Source organism: Dermacentor andersoni, chromosome 5 (genome assembly GCF_023375885.2).
Source record: "Dermacentor andersoni chromosome 5, qqDerAnde1_hic_scaffold, whole genome shotgun sequence".
Lineage (NCBI taxonomy): Eukaryota > Metazoa > Arthropoda > Arachnida > Ixodida > Ixodidae > Dermacentor > Dermacentor andersoni.
Genome location: NC_092818.1, coordinates 127,789,468 through 127,812,198, shown reverse-complemented (window position 1 = coordinate 127,812,198; position 22,731 = coordinate 127,789,468). Strand labels below are relative to the sequence as shown.

The 22,731-nt window shown below is 43.0% G+C and overlaps 1 protein-coding gene across 2 annotated transcripts in view; it reads left to right on the top strand.

Moving 5' to 3' along the window:
• bbx (bobby sox) overlaps positions 1-21,661 on the top strand; it is a 195,285-nt gene extending 173,624 nt beyond the window's left edge. For both annotated transcript variants that reach the window (XM_050178537.2, XM_050178538.3), the window contains exons 7-9: positions 3,696-3,808; positions 6,038-6,196; positions 14,200-21,661. In XM_050178537.2, the coding sequence (XP_050034494.2) occupies positions 3,696-3,808; positions 6,038-6,196; positions 14,200-14,285 (358 nt within the window). In that variant the 3' untranslated portion in view covers positions 14,286-21,661. The remainder of the gene's footprint in view (positions 1-3,695; positions 3,809-6,037; positions 6,197-14,199) is intronic.
• Positions 21,662-22,731: the final 1,070 nt, after the last annotated feature.

Genomic DNA, 22,731 nt, shown 5'->3' with positions numbered 1-22,731 from the left:
GACGTCTGTCTGCTTCTTTCCCTTTTCAACTTGTTCAATGATCGCAAGCTTGTCCCTGAGGGAAATCTGCTTCCACTCCATCATTTTGAGATTTTCGCACACACGGCACTTGCTGACGAGTTTGGCTCCATGACATCCGCCAACACTCTCGTAATCTCAGTCTGGTTAAAGCCTGTCGCTCCTGGTCGAAGCCAGCCAGCATAATCCAAGCCAAATATGGCCGCCTCAATATGGCCACCGCCTTTGTAATTCCTGCTATTCTTGTTGCAAAAGTATGTGCCAAGCGATTTTTAAAGTTGGGAGCTATTGGATTGGGAATGTCCGCCATACAGAAGTCTGCTGTAAAGGTGTACGAGCACCTTGTTGGCATTCGAATTTAGTCAGTTATATTCAAATGTGTGTTTTAACAGAATCCATTGTATATGAAGCTCAATCAATAGAAGAGATGGGAAGATTGGCATACCACCGCAAATCGGTATGTTATATCCAAATGTCCATTGTAAGCAGACCTGTTGTAACGAGGTTATACTGTATTTATTATTTGCAAACATGCTCTGTTGTTCTGTGCTGCCCAGAGTGCACTTGTCTGGATAATGGGAATGCCATGTTCAGAAGTTTTTACGCTGTTACTGTAGGCGACCGATTCAGGATAAGTTGCTTTGAAATGCTGGTTGGGCTGGTCACCTCCGTTCATATGCGAACAATTGCATGCCGTGAGAGGCGAGCCTTAACAGTTACTATGTTGCACAACGAAGGCATGTCTTATTGCCTCTTATGTCCTGTTTTCACTACAGCGGCCATGTTTGCTGGGCTGGGGAGAGATAGAGAATATATTTAAATGATAGCTAAAGGGCCTACTTCGGTACTGGGCAGGGGAAAGAGGGATTGAGCTAAGTGTAGCTCACTATCAAAGCTTCACATGCGAAGCTCCATACCGAGTTAAGTGTGGCCGGTGTGATTCTATTTACAGCATTCCAGTCATGCACTTGCCCGTCTTGTCCCAGAAAACTTCCAAAGATGTAAATGCCATCCCTTGTGTTCTTGACAGTTGTGCATGGAGCTGTCCGAGAAGACTGGTTGGTGGTAGCGTCTATCTCTAGTGATATGTTAGGCGTCTCCGTTTGCTTCAGCCATGTGGTGCTGCAGCATCTTGTGCCCGAGTTGTGGGAGTGATGCTAGTTCAGCTTCTCGCAGCATTTGGCTTTCAAGCTAAAGCTGAGGTGTAGGCCATGTCATCTATTTGAAGCCATGGAATAGATGACACGGTTTTGAAGCTACAGATTTTAAACCAGCAGGGTCATTGATTGTAGCAATATGGCTGAGAAGGCAATTTCAGTCACACTCAGTGTGTATTAAAAAGGAATGTTGGAACATTGTGGTATTGGTACGTGGAGGGACGACGGCATTCAGGTGGTTGGTGCGGGACACATAGTGGATAGGTACGATGAATTCGTTGCTGGCGGTAGCGAATGAAAAAGACATGTTATAAAGATGTTGTTTTGACATTCTGCGACGATTGGCCAATGATGGTGTGTGTTCAGGTGTAGTTAATCTTTTTATTGGTGAAGTTGGACTGCATTGTAATATAAAGGGGCCAAAGAGTGAGCTTAGCGAGCTTTCAGAACATTTACTGTGCCAAAACAGCTCAATTATGTAAAAAAAAAGAATGAAGAACAAAAAATACTTTGAAATCCACTACACCATTTTGATGGGGTGGTAATGAAGGGCTTTGGTGCGAGATTCAAGAAATAGAAGTTTCACCTTCATTTTCTCTTCTGTTTGTAAAGCTCTTACTGCTTGATTAGCAAAACTAGAGTATTGAAAGAGTTGAAGTTACTCTATACCTATGTAGGCATTGATTTGAGGAACCCATATAACTGTTGTTGACAGGGATGTGAAACGGCACTCCTTACAGCGTGCCTCTGAGCTTGATTCGTAGCTCTTTCTTCTTCTTCTTTTTTTTTTTTGTGCATTGCTGGTACGTATCGCCTTCCGAGTAGGGTTGGTAATATCGATGGACGATTATTCGATTAAAATTATCCCGCAATATCATTGTCGTCGATGTCCACCTTTCATTTAATAGGCTTAATCGATTAGGCATGTTTGGATAATTGTTTTCTTGAGTTTGACAGGAGTGGTGTGAAAATTTTGAAACATTAGAATGGTGGAGTACGAGCATTGACTGTGTGGCTGTGATAGAGCGATTGTCAACTGTTTTTGCGAGTCTCGAGTGATGCTGAGGCGAGTGCTTCCCCTCTCTCCCCCTGCACTCCACCACGCTGCCCGAAGCCGGAGGCTTGAAATATCCACGCAATTCGTGGCATGTTATAGAAACCGAGCCATTTATCATCGTGTCACTCCGAGTCCACTAAAGATATGGCACAGCATTTGCACCAGTTTGGAGCATGCATTTGACATAGCGATGGAGTTCATGTTGATCCCAGCAAATCTATAGCTTCCGAGCGTCTATTCTCACATGCTGGTTGTGTGGACATTCAAAGAAAGTGTTGGTTTCACCCAAACATCCCAGCCAATTGACATTCCTTCACACTGTAGAAAAAAACGTGTGGCTTAGAATCCTAAACCAGTAATTTTCTTTTCCCCTGTGCTTACTGCAATTTCTTGCATATTTTAGTTGGACTTCACGTTTCACTTTTGCCATTCTTCTTATTTCTTGTTTTACGGGGCCCTGAACCACCCCTTGTTCTTTGTGAATTAACATAGTCCACGAGTAGCATACGCTACTGTGAACATCTCAGCCAAGTTCTGCTGTCATACACAGTGCCTGGAGCTTGCAAGCAGATCACGAGGTCATTTTTCTCTCAAACACTCTCTTTTCAACTGAAGTCTGGTTATTTACTCTCTTAAGGAGGCAGGATTATGCTTTATTTCATAAGGCTGATTCCCATACACAACTGCTATTGGTAGCTGCAGTCGGCTACATAGCGTAGATATCGCGGCTGCTGTGGGGTGACGCCACGAGTCCACTGGTTGAGCACACTGCAGCTCACTGAGGACAACTGCGTTTTGCTTATGTTTAGCATGTGGTAGGCACCAAAATCTGAATTCATGGCATTTGCTTTAACATCCTAAGTGAAATTTGAGCAGCGCGCCAGGTGACAAGGTGGATCATTGTGGTCACGCTCCACTGCGCCGTAGCCTTCGCAGTGCAAGGCATTGAAGAAGGAATGGGAGGGAGCACTGCGGAGGCCATGTTTGATTGCCAATAATTCCACTTCTGCTGAACACATTGAAGTACTTTTTGCGGGCAAAAATGCTTTTCTCCTCTTTGGTAAAAAATGGCTCAGGTCTCCTTTTAGTGCATCACTTAATGATCAAAGGCCACTAGTGCCAACTCTATTTAGTCTTTAACAAATGAAAGATTATTCTTATCAAACTTTATACACTTGTATTTCTAACTTGGTTCCACCTCTCAAACCTTAAGATAGGTTCCTGCAAAAGTAGATAACTGTGTTCCAACCTCTTTAATGTACCTGGCAAAAATTTTGATTAATCGGTTAATCAATGAAAAACCCTGCATCAAAAGTGATTAATTGATTATGGTCTAAAACTATGAATGATTCATTGTTAATTGAATAAAAAATTTAATTGACCATCCCTACTTCTGAATGCTTTCACTACTGGTTTGGCCAAGTTGATGCTTCAAGTTCGGCTATTGTTTTGTCTTCTTGTAGGGACTTTGACCTGGACGAACACCTTGCTGCCCTTCCAAAGTGTGACATTGAGGTCTTAAGCCGACGAAAAAAGGAGCTACGGCGAGATTCTGCCTCTTCTAGCGGCAGACAAGGTGAGTGAAGCGTTGAATTGTCAAGAACGTTGAAATATATACAGTTATTGCAAGTATAAACAGGGCGCCAACATCTTGCGTAGTACCGTATTCACTCGCATAATGATCGCACTCGCCTAATGATTGCACCCCTGAATTTTTTCGGCAGAATCCGATTTTTTTCTTTCCCGTGTAATGATCGCACCCTGCACTCGTCGCAGCGATATGTCGTGTGCCAAGTCTAGCTAATGATGATCGCGCTTACCATCTGTCAAATGCTACGCGAATGACTCTTGAAGACATGCCAAGCGGTCTGCACGCACCCAACATTCTTAAGCAGATGCCCCATTTCATTCCTTTCATTACTTTCCGCACTTCCATGAAAAAAAAAGCTACAACCAAACTTGCCTCGGCTTTATTATTTGTGGACTTCATAATGGTTTTGATCAACAACAACAACATAAAGGGCACCTTTCAATTATTTTCGTCTGCACTCATGTACACGCAACGAATCGCAATCCGCAACGATAGTGGCCACGTTTACACTGATACATTAAAAGTGTGCCCTATTCATACGCCGACGCTTGTAATGCAGCTAAGATATTCGCTCACCCTTAGCGGAAACGTGCCATAATAGGATAGCAATTAAAACAAATTCCGCAGTTTCCACAGCATGCCCGCCATGTGTTTCTATGTCACTGGCAGCTAAGCGCACCCATCTCTGTTTCTGTCCCCTCAAAGTGGACATGGCTAAGCTATAGTCGCAAACTTGCCGATATTAACAATAATATCCATTACTGATACGGAAGAAACTGTTTAAATGCGCGTAACATACTCACGAGAAAAAAAGAATAATCGTGTTCGAATTGCTCCTCCGGCCGCCATTTTTGTTTTGGTGTCCCGCACTGACAGCTTGTCATCTGCTTGTCATCCAGCAGCAAATGCGGGATGAAAAAAGAAAATGTTTCTTCTCGTGGGAAATTTAACCCGCGTAATGATCACACCCCTGAATTTGCGTCAATTCTTTTGACAAAAAAGTGTGATCATTATGCGAGTAAATACTGTATTTTTACTGTGTGCCATGAACAGCTAGGCCAAGCTGACCACTCATTTATTGAAGCTGGGCTTTGCAAACTATTTGATCGGGGTGGTCATCATTGAATTACAAAGTATACGTAGAGCTCATTAGTTTAGAAATCAAAGTGCGTGTTGGACCCAGAAGCTGCATGCCTTATTTCTTTGCAGACACCTCAAGGTAACTTCAGTGATAAAAAGGAACATGGTCACACATATTTGTGATGACCACATAAGCAGCAGTCTTACAGACTTAAGCAGTAAGGTTGTGGGGAAAGTGCTGTAATGTCAAAAAGACTACCTAGCACAGGCAGCGTAAAGGAAAAGCCATAGGGACGAAATCATTGGATGCACGAGGCTTGGAGTTGAGGAAAAGAACAAGGTATATAGAAACAAATGGTTAGCAGAACTTTGCTTGACTCAGCTTGACACCATCTGGACAGGTGGCAACCCCTCTAAATGAGTTGGTTTTGAACTTAAAGCTGTCACTTGAACTTACCCTGCGCATACCCTGCATTCTCGCAGGGTATGTGGTGCTTTCCGTAAGGCTGTGTGTGTGTGTGTGTGTGTGTGTGTGTGCTTTAAGTGTACTATACTGTGAAAATACAAAGCCATCTTCTGATATTTTGCTTCCTGTATATACAGTGGAACCCAGTTTGTTGCACCTCAGAAAAAAACACAAGCAAATACACACTAACCGGCAAAATCTATGATCCGAAGTCACTAAAAAATTTGGCATCTACGTGAGGTGAAGTGTTCCACAAGTCGTTGCAACATAAGATGGCAGCATGCCAAGCTGGGGCACTCTAGTGACCCGAGACACATGCTGTTATTTTCCTATTGCGTAGTGTTCTTTAAGACTGTGGAAATAAAATTGAGCTGGTGGGCCAGAATACGATGCCTACGACGCCAGGACAGTGCACTCTGGCCCTGGGAACCAAAATTTCACTTTGACCTTGTGCACCACCGCTTGTAAGGCACCCTGTTCGCTTGTCTGGATTTCAGCCTTCAACATAGAAGTTTATTGGTCTTGTTTTGGCACATAACAGCCTTGTAGTGATTTCGGTGCTTGCTTTTCATTTGACCCAAGAGACTGGCCACCTGACCTATATAGTGCATAGATTGTGGTCGGTTTGCAAGAAGCTGACCTTTCCTGCCTGTGGGAAACCATTACAGACTGCAAGGCCGATGACTCGGGGACAGAGTCCGACCATGCGGGCGCCTCGGAGTCTACTGAGGAGAATGGAGTGAGAGAATGGCATAGCGGTGAGGAGGAAGAATCGGAGGATGCCGGACGGACCAGCCCCAAGAAGGACAAGCGGAAGAGACGCAAAGGTGCTCCCATTACTGAAATTTTTGGTTACGTTATTGACTTACTTTGGGGACCGAAGTCTTACAGGAAGGAGTGGGTGATAAAGAAGGCACTTTGTAAAGAAAGCAGCCCACTTGCACCAAGTCTGCGCGAATGGCATACATTTAGATAGGTAGTGGAGTGGGGTAAGGTGACTCTGGCCAGACCTAGCTTCTGCGATAAAAGCGCGGGAATGCAAGCTGATGGGGCAGCAGAGTGGAATTCGTACTGGTAATAATTTTTCGAACAAAATTTTCTCTGGTTGGAAATTTTGCTCATCCCAATTGGCTGTGACACGAAGAATATGTTGCTTGTGATCAGGTCATCAAAGCTAAGCGTCATTGGAGTTTGCCAGTACCTACAAGGAAGACCAGCTGGAAACATTGGATTGTCATGTCTGTGCTGCTTCCGAATAGCTCGGGGCTAATATTCCCAAACTTTTTTTCATCATTCACGAGTGATAGCCGTTTCAGCTAGTCAATCAGGGAACACTGCTACATTTGATAAATTTTGTAGATATGCGCCTAGGGTAGTACCACCTACCTTGAGGGAAACAGTTTTCCTGCTTGCTGAAAATGCACCACTTGCCTCCAACTTTTGCTAACGCATATTATGGCGTTAAACACATAGAAAAGATCTTGTTCCTCTCCCATGTATGCCAGTTTTCTTGCAATAATTTTTTCGTTCCATTGTGCAAAGGGCCTCCTTCATAAAGAATGTATAGTAAAAGCCTCTATTGGGCTGGTGGTTTACTTAGATGGTATGGTTCACTGTGTCCTCAGGTGCACTCACAGAGAAAGGTGGATGGTTACATATGCCTGTATATTATGTCAGGCACGAGTGAAGCACTGCAGCGACTGAGCATAGTGGCCTCTGTATGTACCGTTAAACCTCAATATAATGAAGCCGGTAAAATTGGCACTTTACGTCATTATATCGAAATCTCGCCACATCGAAATTTGACATTTTATGTAAAGTACAGTTGTCCACCGATTCTTAGTAACACAGAAGGGGCCGTAAAAAATGTCTGAATAATCTTACAGTAAAAAAATATAACTCATTTCAATACCAAAAGAAATCAATGTTGTTGAACTTGAGAGCCAGCTATTACTTTTATGGTTTGATGCCTTGCTGACAAAGTTCTCCTGACAGTGGCTGTACAGCACATAAATAGCCTAATTAAGAAATGCAGGTCCCATGCTCTATGGTGATTGGTGTAAGCAAAACTTTCATGTCCATTCCACTGCTGTGGCTTCCCAACATAACATCTCCTTGGGCGTCAACCAGAGTGGTAAGACACCGAACCGAACCGTTTTCCACACAGCCCTATCAATGCAGCATCAAGACACGTGGCAAAAAGCTTCGCTTTAAATGTGCTTGAACACAAGCAAAGTGACAACCTGACTTGCAGCAACTTTATTCACGACTGCCACATTTTCTGTTTTGCAACATCTCACGCGCATCATGTCTGAAAAATTGAGCAAGTTCTGACAGGGCATCAGAAATTTCAGTCACCATCATGCATTGGTTTAAGAGAACTCCTACAAGTCAGTTTTATGGAGTAAATAGCGGTGCTGCAAGTTAAAGCGAGCAGCCCCGAAAAATCGCTCACTTGCTTATATCCAAATGTTACAGGAGCAACGCACTTACTGAAAATACTTTTATTTGCGGTAAAATTAGTCAGTGAAATGATGTGAAGTTTCCATCAATGTGGCATGAAACCGTGGCATGAGTCTCTCAAATTCAATAAAATATTTTTTCTTTTATTCAAATTTGATTCTCTAATTGCAGGATAATAAGTAAATTTTTGCGGCCCCTTTTGTATAAGAAAAATCAATCGGCGAGTGCTTATATGCATAAAGAATTGAAGTTCAATATGTTGAGATTTTGATGTAATGAACCAAATTGCTAATTTTACCAACTTCATTATATTGAGGTTTAACCCATATCTGCCTGATTCTAACACTCGTAAATTGAATGTGAACCCACACTCTATGTGTTTAAAGTAGAAAGCTAACGTAAAAATGACATTAGAGCTGCTAAACTAAGTATAAATCAAACGTGCACTAGATCTTTGAGCAAGAAACATCGTGCCTCTGATTCTGGCAATAGGATAATGACTAGCCTGCCAACTTTAGGTTCACATAATAAAGATTTATTCACGCCTCATGTCGGTCGTCGTAACTTTTCGAGAGCACTTTATCACTGTCTGTCAACCACAACATGTCCTCCGTACAACCCATTGCGTATTTGATATTCTGCATTTCTTGAAACACCTCTGCAACATTGCAAACGGGCTAGCGGCCCTAATTTAGAATAACTACTTTGTCCTGCAATACATGCATTCTAGGAGGGGCTTCCGAAGAACGCAAGAAAGCAATTTCTTTGCACTGGCATCCAGTAACATGCATTGTTCAATACGAGTGGGTTGCAGCAGTCCGGCGGTGTGCCAGCGAAGCAAGACACAAATCTGCGAACCCCTCAACATGGCTGCGCACACGCAGCACTTAATTGTGGATGATGTCAGATGCAATAGCATGTACTGCAATATGCATTTTCCAAGGTTCGTACTTCATTCTGGCATGGTACTGCAGTTCATCTTCAATATATCGAACTCGAAGGGGATCGTGAAATATAGTTCGATGTATGAATAATTCATAATATAAAACGTGCCTGTCATTATGAAGCTTACCTGAAAATGCTGCATGTCTTGAACAGTCTTCTGATATCGTGAAAAGTGGGAATTTACCCATTTTTGCCGCATTGAATAGTCAGAAGGTTACTTATTTGTAATTTTTTGCAGATGACTGTCACAAGTCACCCATAGTGCAGAATATTCATTAAAGTGGTTGCTACGTTTACCCTAAATGTTTGCGTTTCCAGGCTGCAAAAAAACCACAGTGCACCTCATGCACTTTTGTTGCGCATTTGGTTGTTTCACTATGAATATTATTCACTGCGTTACACGGTTGGGTTGCGGCGAAATTTACTAAAGCAAATCGTGTCATTATGGAGTGCAAATAAGACCCCTGCTGTACGAGCCATCCGCAGTTTGAGAGATGCAGTTTGCTCGTTTTTACTACTGCCCTTCAGATTCAATGTCTTGTTTGTCAGTATCTGCCAAAACAGTGTTGTTTTGCTGGCATGAATATTTCTTATGATGTGAAGAGTGACACAAGGAGAAGTGCACTTGCAGGGATGCAGCATACGATATATCGAATGTAGCGGTGAACGGTAGTACGATATACAGTCGAACCCACTCATAACGACCCCAGATACAGTGAAACCTTGTTAAACTGTAGTTGGCCACAGTTCGGAAAAAGTACGCACTAAACAATAGTACTGCTTAACCGAAATAGCATGAGATCACCCACTCACCTGTCAAAAACGGAACTCGGAGAGAGTCTGATGAAAGGGTAAAAAGACATGCAGTGTTTATTCACTTCGCGTGACAAGAGTGTTATTTTTGTTTGATGTCGCGGCGGCCTAGCAGCGACGACAGCGGCCTCAAACTTACTGAAGCTGCAAGCCAGCTTTTCAGCCAGCCCCCTCTTCTTGGCAAACACTCGCATGGCAGATTCCTCGTTAGTGTTGCATGTTCTCTGTGCACGCGGGCGGTAGCGCTGCAGGAGTTGCGGGGCGCCGTTTTCATTGCGTGGCGCTGTTCTCGTCGCGATGATTGCATTCGTGAGGCTGACGTAACGCGCAGCTTCTGCCACTGTCGGGCCTGAATCGCCTGTTCTGTCGCTCTCCGTGTCGTCCTCATCACTGCCGCTAGTCGACACTTTGGCAACAGCAGAGGCAACGATGGTGAAGAGTCGAACCTCGTAGCCGACATCTCTACGCGGTCGCAGCAGTGCTGCCAAGCAACTTTTTCGCATTCCAAATTTATAGTCAGCCATAGTCGCCATAGTCAACAGTAGATCTGTCACATGCCAGCGCTGACCATTTCCTGTCAGGTTTGATAGCATGAACGCTGTCTAATTTTTCTTCTGTGCTGAGTACCCGGCGTCTTTTTTATCCGAGCTTCGGCATGATGGGAGTACTTGTTTGCACGATGCCACAACGCTCTCTGGCATGGTTCTTTATGCTATGGCACGGCGCTGAAATGATGTTGATATTGATGTGGCTTCACGTGCAGACACACCGGGCGCTTGGAGGCCACTGTTCTGATCTCTGAGGCTTGTTGTTCTGCCGGGCTTCTTGATGGAGATGATGCAGCCGCCATGTTTGCGTGACGAGAAGTGGAAACACTATGTCTTAACCAATATGTACGCAATAAGCTGGTACGCTCTATGCGGATACAAAACACATTATGTGCAATGGCCGCTGAGTCGGGGATTTGGCTTTACTACTATTAAAATGAAACTACTGTTTAAGCGGGTACAGTTTAACGAGGTTTTACTGTATAATGATCTATCAGTTATAGCGACCACATTTCAGTGCATTTACCACTTTCCGACTCTGTGTATTGAAACTGCTGCCAGATAGATATAAAATTTTTTAAATCGCCGTACTATTACAACGAATGCGTCGAATCTTGTCACGGTAAAAAGAGGGCACATGCAAAGTACCAAAGCACGGGAGCACGACCAAACTGGGCACAAAGTTGCGCTCCAGTCTGCTCCAGTCAGCTCCAGTCGCTTCAGCTTTGCTGCATCTCCTGTTCCACAATTAATATTCAGTACTATAAAAGATGCAATATAAGCTCCACATACAAAACCACATTGCATCTGCCCTTCATACTCCGATACATAGTTCCTGAGAGATGTATATGCAATAGACTTCTCATAATTTGACTCTGTTTAATTCAATTTCTGTTTAATTCAACGCCGGCCGAAAGTCCTGGTCAGTGCCTATGCATTTCCATGGGCCCAAGCTTTGCTTATTTCGATACTAAAGTTTGTCTTCGCTGGATAATTTGAACATGACCAGTTGCCACGCACATGCCTGACGCCTATTGTGACCTCGATAGTGACCCCTTTAGTGGCAGCGTCTGTCTCAGCTGAGCTAGGGGACAGTTAATGCGTTGAACACAAATCACACCTGTCGTCGGAAACGCCTGTTTTCGGCCTGCCCTAGGAAGATTTCCAAGCAACAACCGTAGTTCACAGCGTTTGATTGCAGTATTTACCCGATTTCGCCCTGGAATATTTCCAAGCAATAACCGTAGTTCACAGCATTTGATTGCAGTATTTACCCGATTTTGCCCTGGAATATTTTCAAGCCATAACCGTAGCTCACAATGCTTGATTACGGTATTTACCCTATGCTAACACCCGCCTTTTTGTAAGAGAAAATTCGACCAAAAATTGCTTGTGCGATACAATCGGACACAGAACCACAACTGCCTTCGCAATGTTTGCATGCTTTGCCGCAAAGCACGGATGTATTGCAGAGAAGCTGACCTTGAAGATACCATGTGGCTGATTTTAGAAAACCGGCCGCCCTTGTGCAATATTTTCTGTTGCTAAAAAATCGGGCGTGCATTAGATTTCTATTTTGTTTAGGAGCTTTAATGCCATTCTACATTAGTTTACTCTGTCGGACACATTGAAAGTGGGTACACGTTTGATTTGGAGGCATGTTAGAGTCGAGCAAATACTGCCAAATGAATCAGTGGTGTTTTTTAGCATTTTTTCTGCATCTTGTCTAGTTCAAGCTGCTGGATAATTCGATCAATTTTGTTGGTCCCGTCAGGGTCAAATTAACAGAAATTGACTCTATTTGAAAGAAGTTAGCCTCTGCCATGATGTCTTGGAATCGGTTAGATGTTATTGGCTAGTGCATCTATATGATTCCTCTTCGAGTTGGACAACAATTTACAGTAGAATCTCATTCTTATGTTTTCAGGAAACAATATGTGAGAAAAGGCGTATTAACTGGTAAAACGAACTACCTGAATGCAGAAAAAGAATGTAGAAGGCTCAACCGTAGTTGACATATCTACATAACGCGAAGCCTCGCACAAATCATTGCTACATGAGATGGCCACGAGCAGCCTAAGACGCACATTGTTGTTTTGGCAAGCTTATGTTTATTTGCGTTCAGTTTGGCCTGACCGTGGCATGAGAGACTTTTGTTGAGCTGGTAGGGCCTAAGCGGCCCAATACGTGCTTTCTTGTTTTCCTACTGCGTGTTTTATAGTGTTTTAAGACACACATCAGAAGCCAAAGTGAAATTGAGCAGATGGGTGACACTGGAATAGGATGCTGCTAGAGTGAAAGAGAACGCTCCCATTGGGCTGCCTGCAGCAGGGAACGATGGCGCTTTAAGTTATCACCTATTAAAAGCATGCATTAAGCTTCCAACAGTACTATGCCACATGCGTTGGGAAACAGGAGATGTTTGCTGAAATGGAGTTGGTTGTGATAGCTGTGAATGCGATGTACGACGACCCTCGAGGATATTTGCTGATATCCGGAGGAAACTGAGTGCATGCCGGCATTTTTGTGTGACACGGGCAGCAAATACTGCGGGGAACCTACTCTGGCAGGTACCTACTCGCATGTGCACCTGATCGCGTGTGCATCACGCCTTTTCTTGTTCACGTGGGATCTAGTGGCCAGAAAACACATACGATCGCAGTTTGGTGACGTACTGAATGTTTGTGCTGAAAGATAATGGAAGTCGCCAGGAAATCATACAAAATGAGATCGTATCAACGAGGTTCTCTTGGGTTGTCGCCAACTACTATATTGCTGCAGCAAGTGGATTGCTCTCTTGGAGTCTATTTGTCCACTGCTGTAGTGGCCCCTTTAAGCCGTTGATAGTAGCCAGGTAGCTGCAGAGGTGATGAAATGAGTCCACAGTAATTGCTTTTTCTTCTTCTTCTATTAATGTCTGTTAAAGCAACTGGTGTGTGACTTGAATTCGAAGCCTCAAGCTGAACTTTTTTTGAGGAAACATGAAAGTGATGAAAAATGGTTGGAAGATTTATGTGACTTTCACTAAATGTGCATCATGGACAGCTGATAGTATTGCTCAACTGATTCCATCTTGTTGCTAGTTAATGATGGCCTAATGCATTGTGAGGAGAGATGTGATGAGGAGGGTAGGTGGTACTGTGCTTCCCCATTACCTTCAGCAAAGATTAGAATGTGAAATGTCTTCATTGAATAAGGAGACGACGGCGCACAACTAGTTTTGAGGCGCAGGCAGAAAACTGACAGAATCAGCAGCAAGATGTTGACTTCTACGGTTAAAAAAAAAAGGAACTTTGAATTTGGTGCAGTGATACTAAGCCAAACAATTTCAACATGCCCACATAGAGTTTACATAGAGCTCCTAAGGTAAAGGAGCATGGCTCCGAAAAATATCAGTCAGCCTGGGGAAGCCTGAACTATCCTTGCTGACCACTTGAAAATGATGGTGTGTACCTACAAATGCAATATTATGTGGTGGAATGATATTTGCAGTGCTAGGTGGTTACAAGGGAAAAAATCCTCAAACAATGTTTAGTAACATTAGGTTTACCCTTTGTGTCATACGAGGATGTTGGTTAAAATACTTTATTTTACCTTTTTGTCTGCCATATGTGCACAAGGAGAAAAAGTAGGAACTTTTTTACAGTGATATCTGGTGCGAGTCATTCCTCTGCTTTTAGAAGACTGGTGGTAATATGTCATTTACTTGGAAAAGGGCAGCTTGGCCCTGTGTGAGCGGTGCACACGGGCTCTGCTTATTTTGATGTGCAGATACACTGGTGTCACAAATTTTGTACATTGTAACTGCAAGGCCACCACACTATCATTGTGGGCGTGCAGCAAAACTCGTGAATATCTGATAAGCTAACACAGCTGTTGCCCCCATTATACTGTGAATCGACAGTATAATGGTGTATTATGTAAGGAATGGTTAACACGTGCACAGGAAAAAACAGGTGAATAAGTTGAAACACTTTCTTTTTAGGAGCACAAAAGCCTAGCGTATGGGGGCCTCTGTCAACTTGGCATTGGTTAATGAAGGGTTAATGCTTTACCCACAGGTGCGCCTATGGAGGAGGACTTCCCTAGCAGCTTGGCGACTCTGGCCGACATTGCGCTGAGTCAGAAGGAGAAGATGCAAGACTGACACAGGCCTAGACCCCATCAGAGGAGGAGAAGGGGGGGCCCAACTGCCAAGCAATAAGTGTCGTCTGCCGCAGATCCTGGGCACCTACTTTGTGATGACTGCCCTCTGCCTCCGGCCATCTCTCGTGACACGCAGAGATCCTCCCCTTCTCTTATTTCTGTGCAAGGATGTGGTGGTGTAGATCTGGCGTCCACTCTGTGGACGTCGTTACCTTCCCTCCTCCTTGGACATCATGACATTTTTTTACCCTCGTCATCACGTGTGTGTGTGAATGCGTGTGCGTGCGTGCGTGCATGTAATTTGACTGGAGATGAAGAACTCAACGTGCGGTGAGAGTCTCGGACCTAGAGTGATGCGCATCAATGACCGAACTAGCCCCCCCGCTCGTACGCGGCATGGCATTTCCTCTAGGTCATTCGGTTGTAAGACTTAGACACACGCACAAGTGACGGATTTTGACACAGCTGTGCCAGATAGCGCCTTCCTGTGCTCCAAGTCTTCTTGTTGTTGAGTGCGGACACTGCCAACAACATGAGTCGTGGATGTGGTGTTGCCTTTCGGCGAGTTCTGGTGGGAAGCGCTGCCACTCTTGAACCCCCTCAACCCCAACCCTCCCCCCACCTCCAACGACCATTGGTGTCTTAAGACTGCTGCGTCACCCTTTCTGTGATTTGTGTTGGAAGTGTTATTGTTTTGTTTTTCTTTGCATAATTTTAATGCAGTGACTTATCTCTTTCTGGCTGGGACAGTGGTCAAGTATGTGCGAGGGCAGTGCATTATCTCAGCATTAGCAGCAGTTCTCCTCCTCCCCTATTTTTAAAAATTTTAGAGCGCCTGTGTTTTCCTTTTTTTTCAATTATTCATCTGACACTAGCTGCAGGTTTTGTCTCGGCAAACTAAGTTGGAAGAACAAAGTGTTTAGGAGCATTAGCTTGTCATTTTTTAGGGGCCTTCTAGGCTAACACAAGCTAAGGCTTGTGCGTGTAGAATAAAGCAAGTAGCGACTTTTGGGTCCACTTTTTTTTTTGTCTTTGTGTATATATATATAGTGGCTGAAAGAAAAAGTTTTAAGAAGTGTTCAGAGCATTTTAGTGGTGATCAGAAAGGTGTGTCCTTAAACGTAATGGCCTCCATACCATTACTGTGGTCTTATCATTCTTTCTGCCCAACTCTGACACTGTTTTCACATAAGGCTGCTGAATCTGCTTTTCTTGTAAAGAGAGAGAGAGAGAGATGGAGAGAGAGAAAAATTGCGGAGAGTCCGACAATATGCACCAACCTGTACATATGCAGAGCCGAAGTCACTCGTCAAATGTATAACAGAGTTTTAAGAGAGCGAGAGAGAGAGAGAGAAAATGAGAATATGGCCTGTGAGCAGTAGAGGGCCTTCTCGCACGCAACTGGAGCTAAGGATCTCAGCTGCAGTGCCTGCTAACAATTTTGACCTTTTTTTTTTCTCTCTCGTGAACGCGCACACAAGCAGCACACAACATACCTGCACATTTCTGTACATAAAGCACAGCTAGAAACACACATTAGATCCAAGTTTTTCTACTTCATTGTTGTTTCTTTTGACCTCCTCCTCCTCCTCCCATTCTTGTCGCACAAAACCGACAGCACAGCAGCAGCAGCAGCAGTGGTGGCATTTCTATCCCATCATCTTGAGCAGCATGAGACAGCAGTAAGGGTAGAGGTGTTTTGACGCGTACTAGTTAACAGTGGCAGTCTGGCAAGGCCCGTTCCCACTTGCTTTTCACCAATATTTTTTTTCTTCTTGTGGGTCGCATCTTCATGACAGAGTTTTTCTTGTTGCAACATTTGGGCTGAAAGTCAATTGAATGAGTTGTTTCAATTAGAACGAAAGCCTGTTCTCGTGCATATGACCGACACCAGAAATATGAGATTCGAAGGACGAGTTGCTGGCAAATTTTGCCTCCGAGTGCGGCTATGCAGCAGTGCGCGTTGTGTTGGCAGGGGGCCGCACTGGAAGGCAATATGCAAATTAATGCGTTCCGTGTTGCCATAAGCTGTGCACCATTTGGTGAAAATGGGTGTTGCTGATTGTTCATAACAAAATTGTTTGTAGAGCTTTGCTCTGGGCTGACAGTTGTGCTGGGTTGCGTTAGTAAAAATTTGGCCTTTATATGTACGGGTGCGGCTATATGGGCTCGAGAAGACAGTAATCTGTTTCCTGGCTTTTACCAGCTGTCAAATAGCGCACAGCACTTTTTTTTTGTGTTTTCTGCATTTCAAGTCGCACCATTCACCAACATAATGTGGGCTGTCTTAAGTTTGATCTTTGTGTAGTGAATATGCGAGATGTCATCTGGACTTTGTGAACATTGGGCAGGCTACTTCATTTTCGTGCCATTTAAAGGAGTTCTTGGCCATCAGGAAAATCATTCGAACAAAAAGAAAAGGAGGCGCGTTTGTGTTGGTTCACGAATGTTACTGTTTGCTGATCAAAAGTACTGGCATTAGCTGAGTCTGCAGTCAGCTATTTGCCTTCTTGTACAGGTCCTTCGAACAAGATAAATTTTTTTTTTTTTGTCATATGCTCATCTGCCCAAAGTTGTGAAGCCGCTTGCCGTTACCCTTACTTGGGGATGTCGTCAAGAAACTAACAAATTGTGAAGCAATGGAATGAATACAAGTTAACAGTTACTTTAGAGTACAGTTTTTCTTTTGTCCTTGTTTTCATTGATTTCTTTTTGTGTTTGTCCTACACCCAGGTTATATTGGCCTAAATACAAATTTGACTGAGAACATTTGGGTATGTAAAACTGTTTTTTTTTTCCTTTGGTAAAATGCTCGGCCTTTCTCAAGTAGTCACAGTAATCTGCTTCATGCGAGTGTGAGGAAGGCTGAAGTATATATGGAAGGCTGAAGTCTTCCATATGCCTGATTGGATGCACACTTCAGGGCGAGTGAACTTTTTTGTCTTCACTCCGAGGCTCAGGGAAAGAAAAAGAAAGCCAACGCTATGCACGCTTAAGCTTCCTAACACTAGCTTTCTACAACTTTGGTTTCGTGGGCTGCTTTGACAATTCACAGTTAACCCTGCTCAACTGAAAACAACCTGTTCACACTATGTAAACTTAGAAACGATGCTGGGGAAAATATTTTGACAGGCTTCTTGTCTTTAGTTTCATTGGTAGAAGGCATGGATTTGCAATTACAGTAAGGGTTCAATGATGCAGTTGTATAGCTTAGTCCTCGACACAGCTTGACTATTTAGCCCTTTAACCACCAATCCAGAGCTGTGGTTGTTATGGGACGTTGTACTGATATAGTAAAATGACGAGTCATACTCGTTCGGCCTGATGTTGCGCCCCTCCCACTTTCAAAGATGAGTTAATTTTTGTGTTAATTCTAACCAGAAACCAATCAAGTAATACCACTTCAGAATCAGAATGACAACGACAAAATTATGACGATAAAGAAATGTGGAAAATTTGGTGCATTTTTCCGGAATTAATTTAGGGTTTTGAGGGTTAATTTCATTAGCTTAGTAAGTAAGAGCAGGCTTCACGAGGCTTTACAAGGGGAGAATAAAGATGGTGCAAAGTCAATGATCTCTGTCATATTTTTTTTTCCATATGTATTTATATGATCGCTGTGACTTTAACTAACTCTGCTATGCATTTCGATAGGTTATGTTTCAAGTTCGCTTTGGCAAGAATGCATGGAATAGAATGGAAAATGCTAAGGTCAGGATTGCTTGTTGGTTGGAATTTAACAGAAGTTGAGCCAACAATTAAGAGATTTCATTATTCACTGTTTAGGATGTGCAGAGAAAAGAGAGCGTCCACATGTTTTCCAACATGAGCTAGTTGAACATTATACAATTTACATCTCGCAAGCTTTTCTTGTATTTTTAAATCTCTCGGCTACCTAACAAAAGCATGTATTTAAATTGAATGTATTTTGCGGAAGCCACAGGGATGTGGTAGTTCTTGACCTACTACAGCGTGTTTAGAAGGCAGTGCTTTGGAAGGTCAGTGTAAATGTGCAACTTGGAAGTGTAAATGAACTTTTGCACTTATGATATGAACTTGAAGTGCAAATAACAACAGTTATCGTGACTTTTTTGGCAAAAGAGCAGGCTTCCCGATGTTGACAAGCTTGAAGTATGATGACGTAGCTTTACGAACAAGCGAGCAAGCAAGAACGTTGCGCTACCGATGCCTCCTTTAGGTCTAAATTGGTATGATGGCCATGCCAACACTGTGACATTGCCGCTTATTTGGCTGGGATTTCTAACCTGACTGCAGTTTGGCTAACAATCCTAGACGTGTAGGGATTGATGTGGCATGCATTTTATTTTATTCTTTCTTGGAGATACCATCTTTTCCCGGTCTTTGTCTGGCACGAAACTGTTGCAGTAGTACGGTTGCAGGAAATTTGGCTTCCTTGTCCTTATTGCAGTGCAGAACAAAGCATTGGTGTTTCATGCTATCATGGCTGACATTTTTAATTTCTTGTTGAACAAAAGACATTGTTCTATGTTCTTGTGCAAGTTGTGAGCAGGTATGCGACTTACGGTCATGTGTTGGCTTCAAGAAGTGCTGTGGTTATAGAGACGAACGTTAAGAACGTAACCGCAGCACATTATTGAGTTATACTTTCTGTTTACCTATGTGTACTTGCCTCTTCATGCTGCCTATGTTAATTTCTTTTGATGTTGACTGGCAATTTTTTTTGAAATTGTGATGTGTGAACTGGGGGAACTTCCGTTGACTGGCAGGGGAGGGCGAGGCGCTATATGCTCGGTGCCAGTACACCGAGCCTGTACACAAATTAATGGGGGGTGCAAATCTGTGATAATGGCTGACATATCTGGACATCGCCTATTCAAGAATGGGTTGAGCCCCTGTGAAAGGTCGTTTTGTGTACAATCATCATGTTGAAACTCCTCTGTTTTGCTGTAGCACGATCAAAAGGCATACACAGTTTTTCCTTGATATTTTTTTTGTTGGTTTACTGAAAATTTTTTTCGCACATCTTAAAAGAGGACACTACAAGAAGACACTAACTTCGGCTGTATTGGTAGGCAAGTGTAAGCTTGGTAATTTGCCTGAAAAGATGCAAAAGAACAGTGTATGGCTGGCTACATCTTGGAATTCCCATACCATCTCGCTGCGATGTCATGCATTGTTTATCAGTTGACGTTTGTGTTCAGAAGCATGCAGATAATTGGAAGAAGTGTCACCTGAGGGTATGGGATGAAGCACTGTGTCCTCAGTTTATGCTTGCTATTCAGGCTCTTCCTACTTTTTCCTCCCCCCCTTTTGTTTGTAAAGTAGAAGCAAATTTTTAACTTAAGGATATTCTTGGTAAATTTCCCAGCATGAAAAGGAAAACAAGACCAAATGTGCGAAAGTACTCTGGAATCTGTGACGTTGCATTGATGTCACTGGCACCATGGCATGGGTGCGAGGTGCAGAAAAGGAGGTCTGTCCTTATATTTTCTCAGCCAATAAGCATTTCTTTTAAATCACAGTAGTGGAAATTTGTCTAAGAATGTTGTATTAGTCTAAGTTGGTTTAGTGTTTTTACTTGGTGTCCCTTCAACAAATAGCATGCACTTTGATTATTGATTATTCTCGTTTGCTCACAGCTAAGAGCACTGCGTGGTACATCTGAAAGCTCTCCAAAAATCGCCCCATGTGAATATCGTTACTTGAATCGTACTGTTGCTGGCCATGCCTGTAAAACTGCAACTGCGTTTTGTCACCCCTCGCCGCACCCCTCCGACACCTCTCTCCAACTTTGCTTTACCTTTGGGATAAATTAATGGCACCTCATGGAGTTTGCGATTCCTTGCTTCATACTTATAGTGCCGGTTTTTCACAAGGTTAAAGTTGCTCGGCTGTGGCCTTTAGCATTCTGTGACCCAGAGGAACTTCGAATTTGAAGTGATCTTGTATTAGCTGTGTTTGGTATGGACGAAGTACTGTATAGTTGAGTGAATGGGAATGGGGCTATCTAAAACATAAGCTTGACTCGCTGGCATTGCATTGTCTTGACTTCCTGACGATTACAAATTACAAATAGGCTCATTGTGAACATTCAAAATTATGTGTCGAGAGGGCTGCGTAGGCCAGTGACCTTTTTCTGAGCGAGATTTGGAAAGTGTATAACTCTTGTGAATCTGTCTTTTTTTTCTTATGCTATACATTTTATTCATGAGCCTTCTTACTTTTTATCATGCAGTCATTTAAGTGGAAACCTCACTGTGTGCGCTGGTCGCATTTTCTTCTTTTCTTTTTATATCTGGTATGTTGCCAGGTAAATACCATCTGTTTCAAAAGTTTTCTATGGCTAAATGTTAACTGCATGTTCGTGCTGCAAAACTTTTAACTGGGCTGCAATACAAGCCTTGACTGCTTCTGATTTGGCCTCTTGCACATATAGTGGTCTAAAAACTTCCGAAAAGGACTGTTGTTTGTAATTGTAAAGATTGGACACTCTGGTACTTAATCCCAAATTGAATCTTTATATCAAAGGCACAATGAAAGGTGAATGGCAATGGCTGCACCCTTTGCATTGCATCCACATACTTGCAGCAAGCTTATCACCTGCTGAATATTTTGCTTCGCATTGCATTGAGTCTGATTTCTCCCATTACTTTGTCGAAAGCTCCAGTAAACTTTTAACACTGTGGGCATATTAGATTGCACAGTGGATCCATTTGCCTGTTTCACAGCTGTAGAGTTGCTGCGTGTAGGAATTATTGCTTTAATATTTTATACTCCCCTCTTGTCTCAGTGGACTTGCCATTGTCTGCTTGTTTGCTGCGGAGACAAGAATTGCAGGCGGCTAGGGGATTAGTGGATGCAGGGGGAGGGACAAGGAACATAAGCCCTCTAGCTTTTACGGCTCTCTTTGAGCAGATACACGTAGTTTCACCGCATACATGCACCTTCAAAGTTATGCACATATTTTAGATGTACAGTAGAAGTAACAAAGTTACATAACAGTGACTTTCGGTCAAAACACTGTAAATGAAAGTGTGGAATATAAAACCATCCTGTGAGCTTCTGAGTCAAAAAACATCCTCTGTGGAGGTAGAGGTGGGAAAATTGCTCTGTACTAATGCTAAAAACTCAACTATATTACTGACAGATACAATTTATTGGCTCCTGATTGCTCTAAGCAAAAATTAGATTTTGGAAGTCACGCATACATGGTTTCCTCTAACACGGCAGAAACTTTTAAAGAGATGTATATGTATATCTGATATAGTTGCAACGGCATGTATCAAAGGAATTGCTTCTTTATTCTTAGCAAAATTTCTTGGTTTCAGAAGTCGCGCATGCATGTGGTTTGATTAAATATGATGGAAATAAAAATGTATATTTTATGAGTGGCAATGAACGTATCAAACAAATTTTGTCAGCAAATTGCTTCATAAGCAATTTGACAGGTACATTTTTGTGGTGCCAGCGAAAGAGCTTTGGCACGGGCTTTTGCTGACCTTTTTGAGATGATTGCTGTAAGGTTACAGATGTTTTGTTTCAAACTTTGATATGGCAGTTTCACGAAGCTATTCACAAACCCCTGTAGTTTTCCCACCCCTTCCTCTGCACCTCTGGCCTTCATTTGCTGGTGTAAAGGACACAGGTGTCGGGCATTTGGAGACAAAGCAGTGCACCGGGAAGTATGACGGGTATGGCATGGTGGTGAATGGCACAGAACAGTGATTTTTGTACAGCATGCAGACTTAAGAACAAAGGGTGGGCTTTGTACGCCTTGCATATGCAAGGGCAAGGAACGATCGAGAAATGCCTTTCTGGTGGTGCGTTTCTATACGTGTGTGTTTCTGTACGCACAGTGGGTCGTGCTCGTACAGACACGGGTGTGCAATTTGTTCTGTACAAGCAATCTCCTTTCCTGACACTAGCCTTTGTCACAGGTACTGATTGCATCGTAGATTGAGTGTCAAAAACGAAATTCGATGCGTTTCATCAACGTTCTAGAAAAAGCATTTGTTTGGCATTTTCGTGAAATCGAGCAATGGCTCTTTGTTGCTGGATTTGCAAAATAAGCTTTGAGGAAGCCAAATGCTTGCATAGCATCACGTGGGAACCTTTGTTTACCTTGAGTACACTCATGCTTTAAATACAGTTGTCAAGCACTTGAAGTTATGATTGGTTTGAGTAGGAGGTATTGAACTATGCTCATTGAAATGTTTTCTGCTCAGTATGTAAAGATCAAAAGCTTGCACCTATTTGTCTCGTAGCTGTGCGTAGCATGACCCATTGCAAAGTGATTCAGGGTGCTGCGCAGGTTTTTGTATGTAACAGTGATGCCGAATGGAGTGACTGCCGAACGTCTTTTGGAAAGAACAAGAAAAATGAAAAGCAAAAAGAAAGACGCGACACTTGTACAGCGCGTGTGGCGACACTGTTCTGGTGGAACGACAGTGTCCGCCATCTTATTT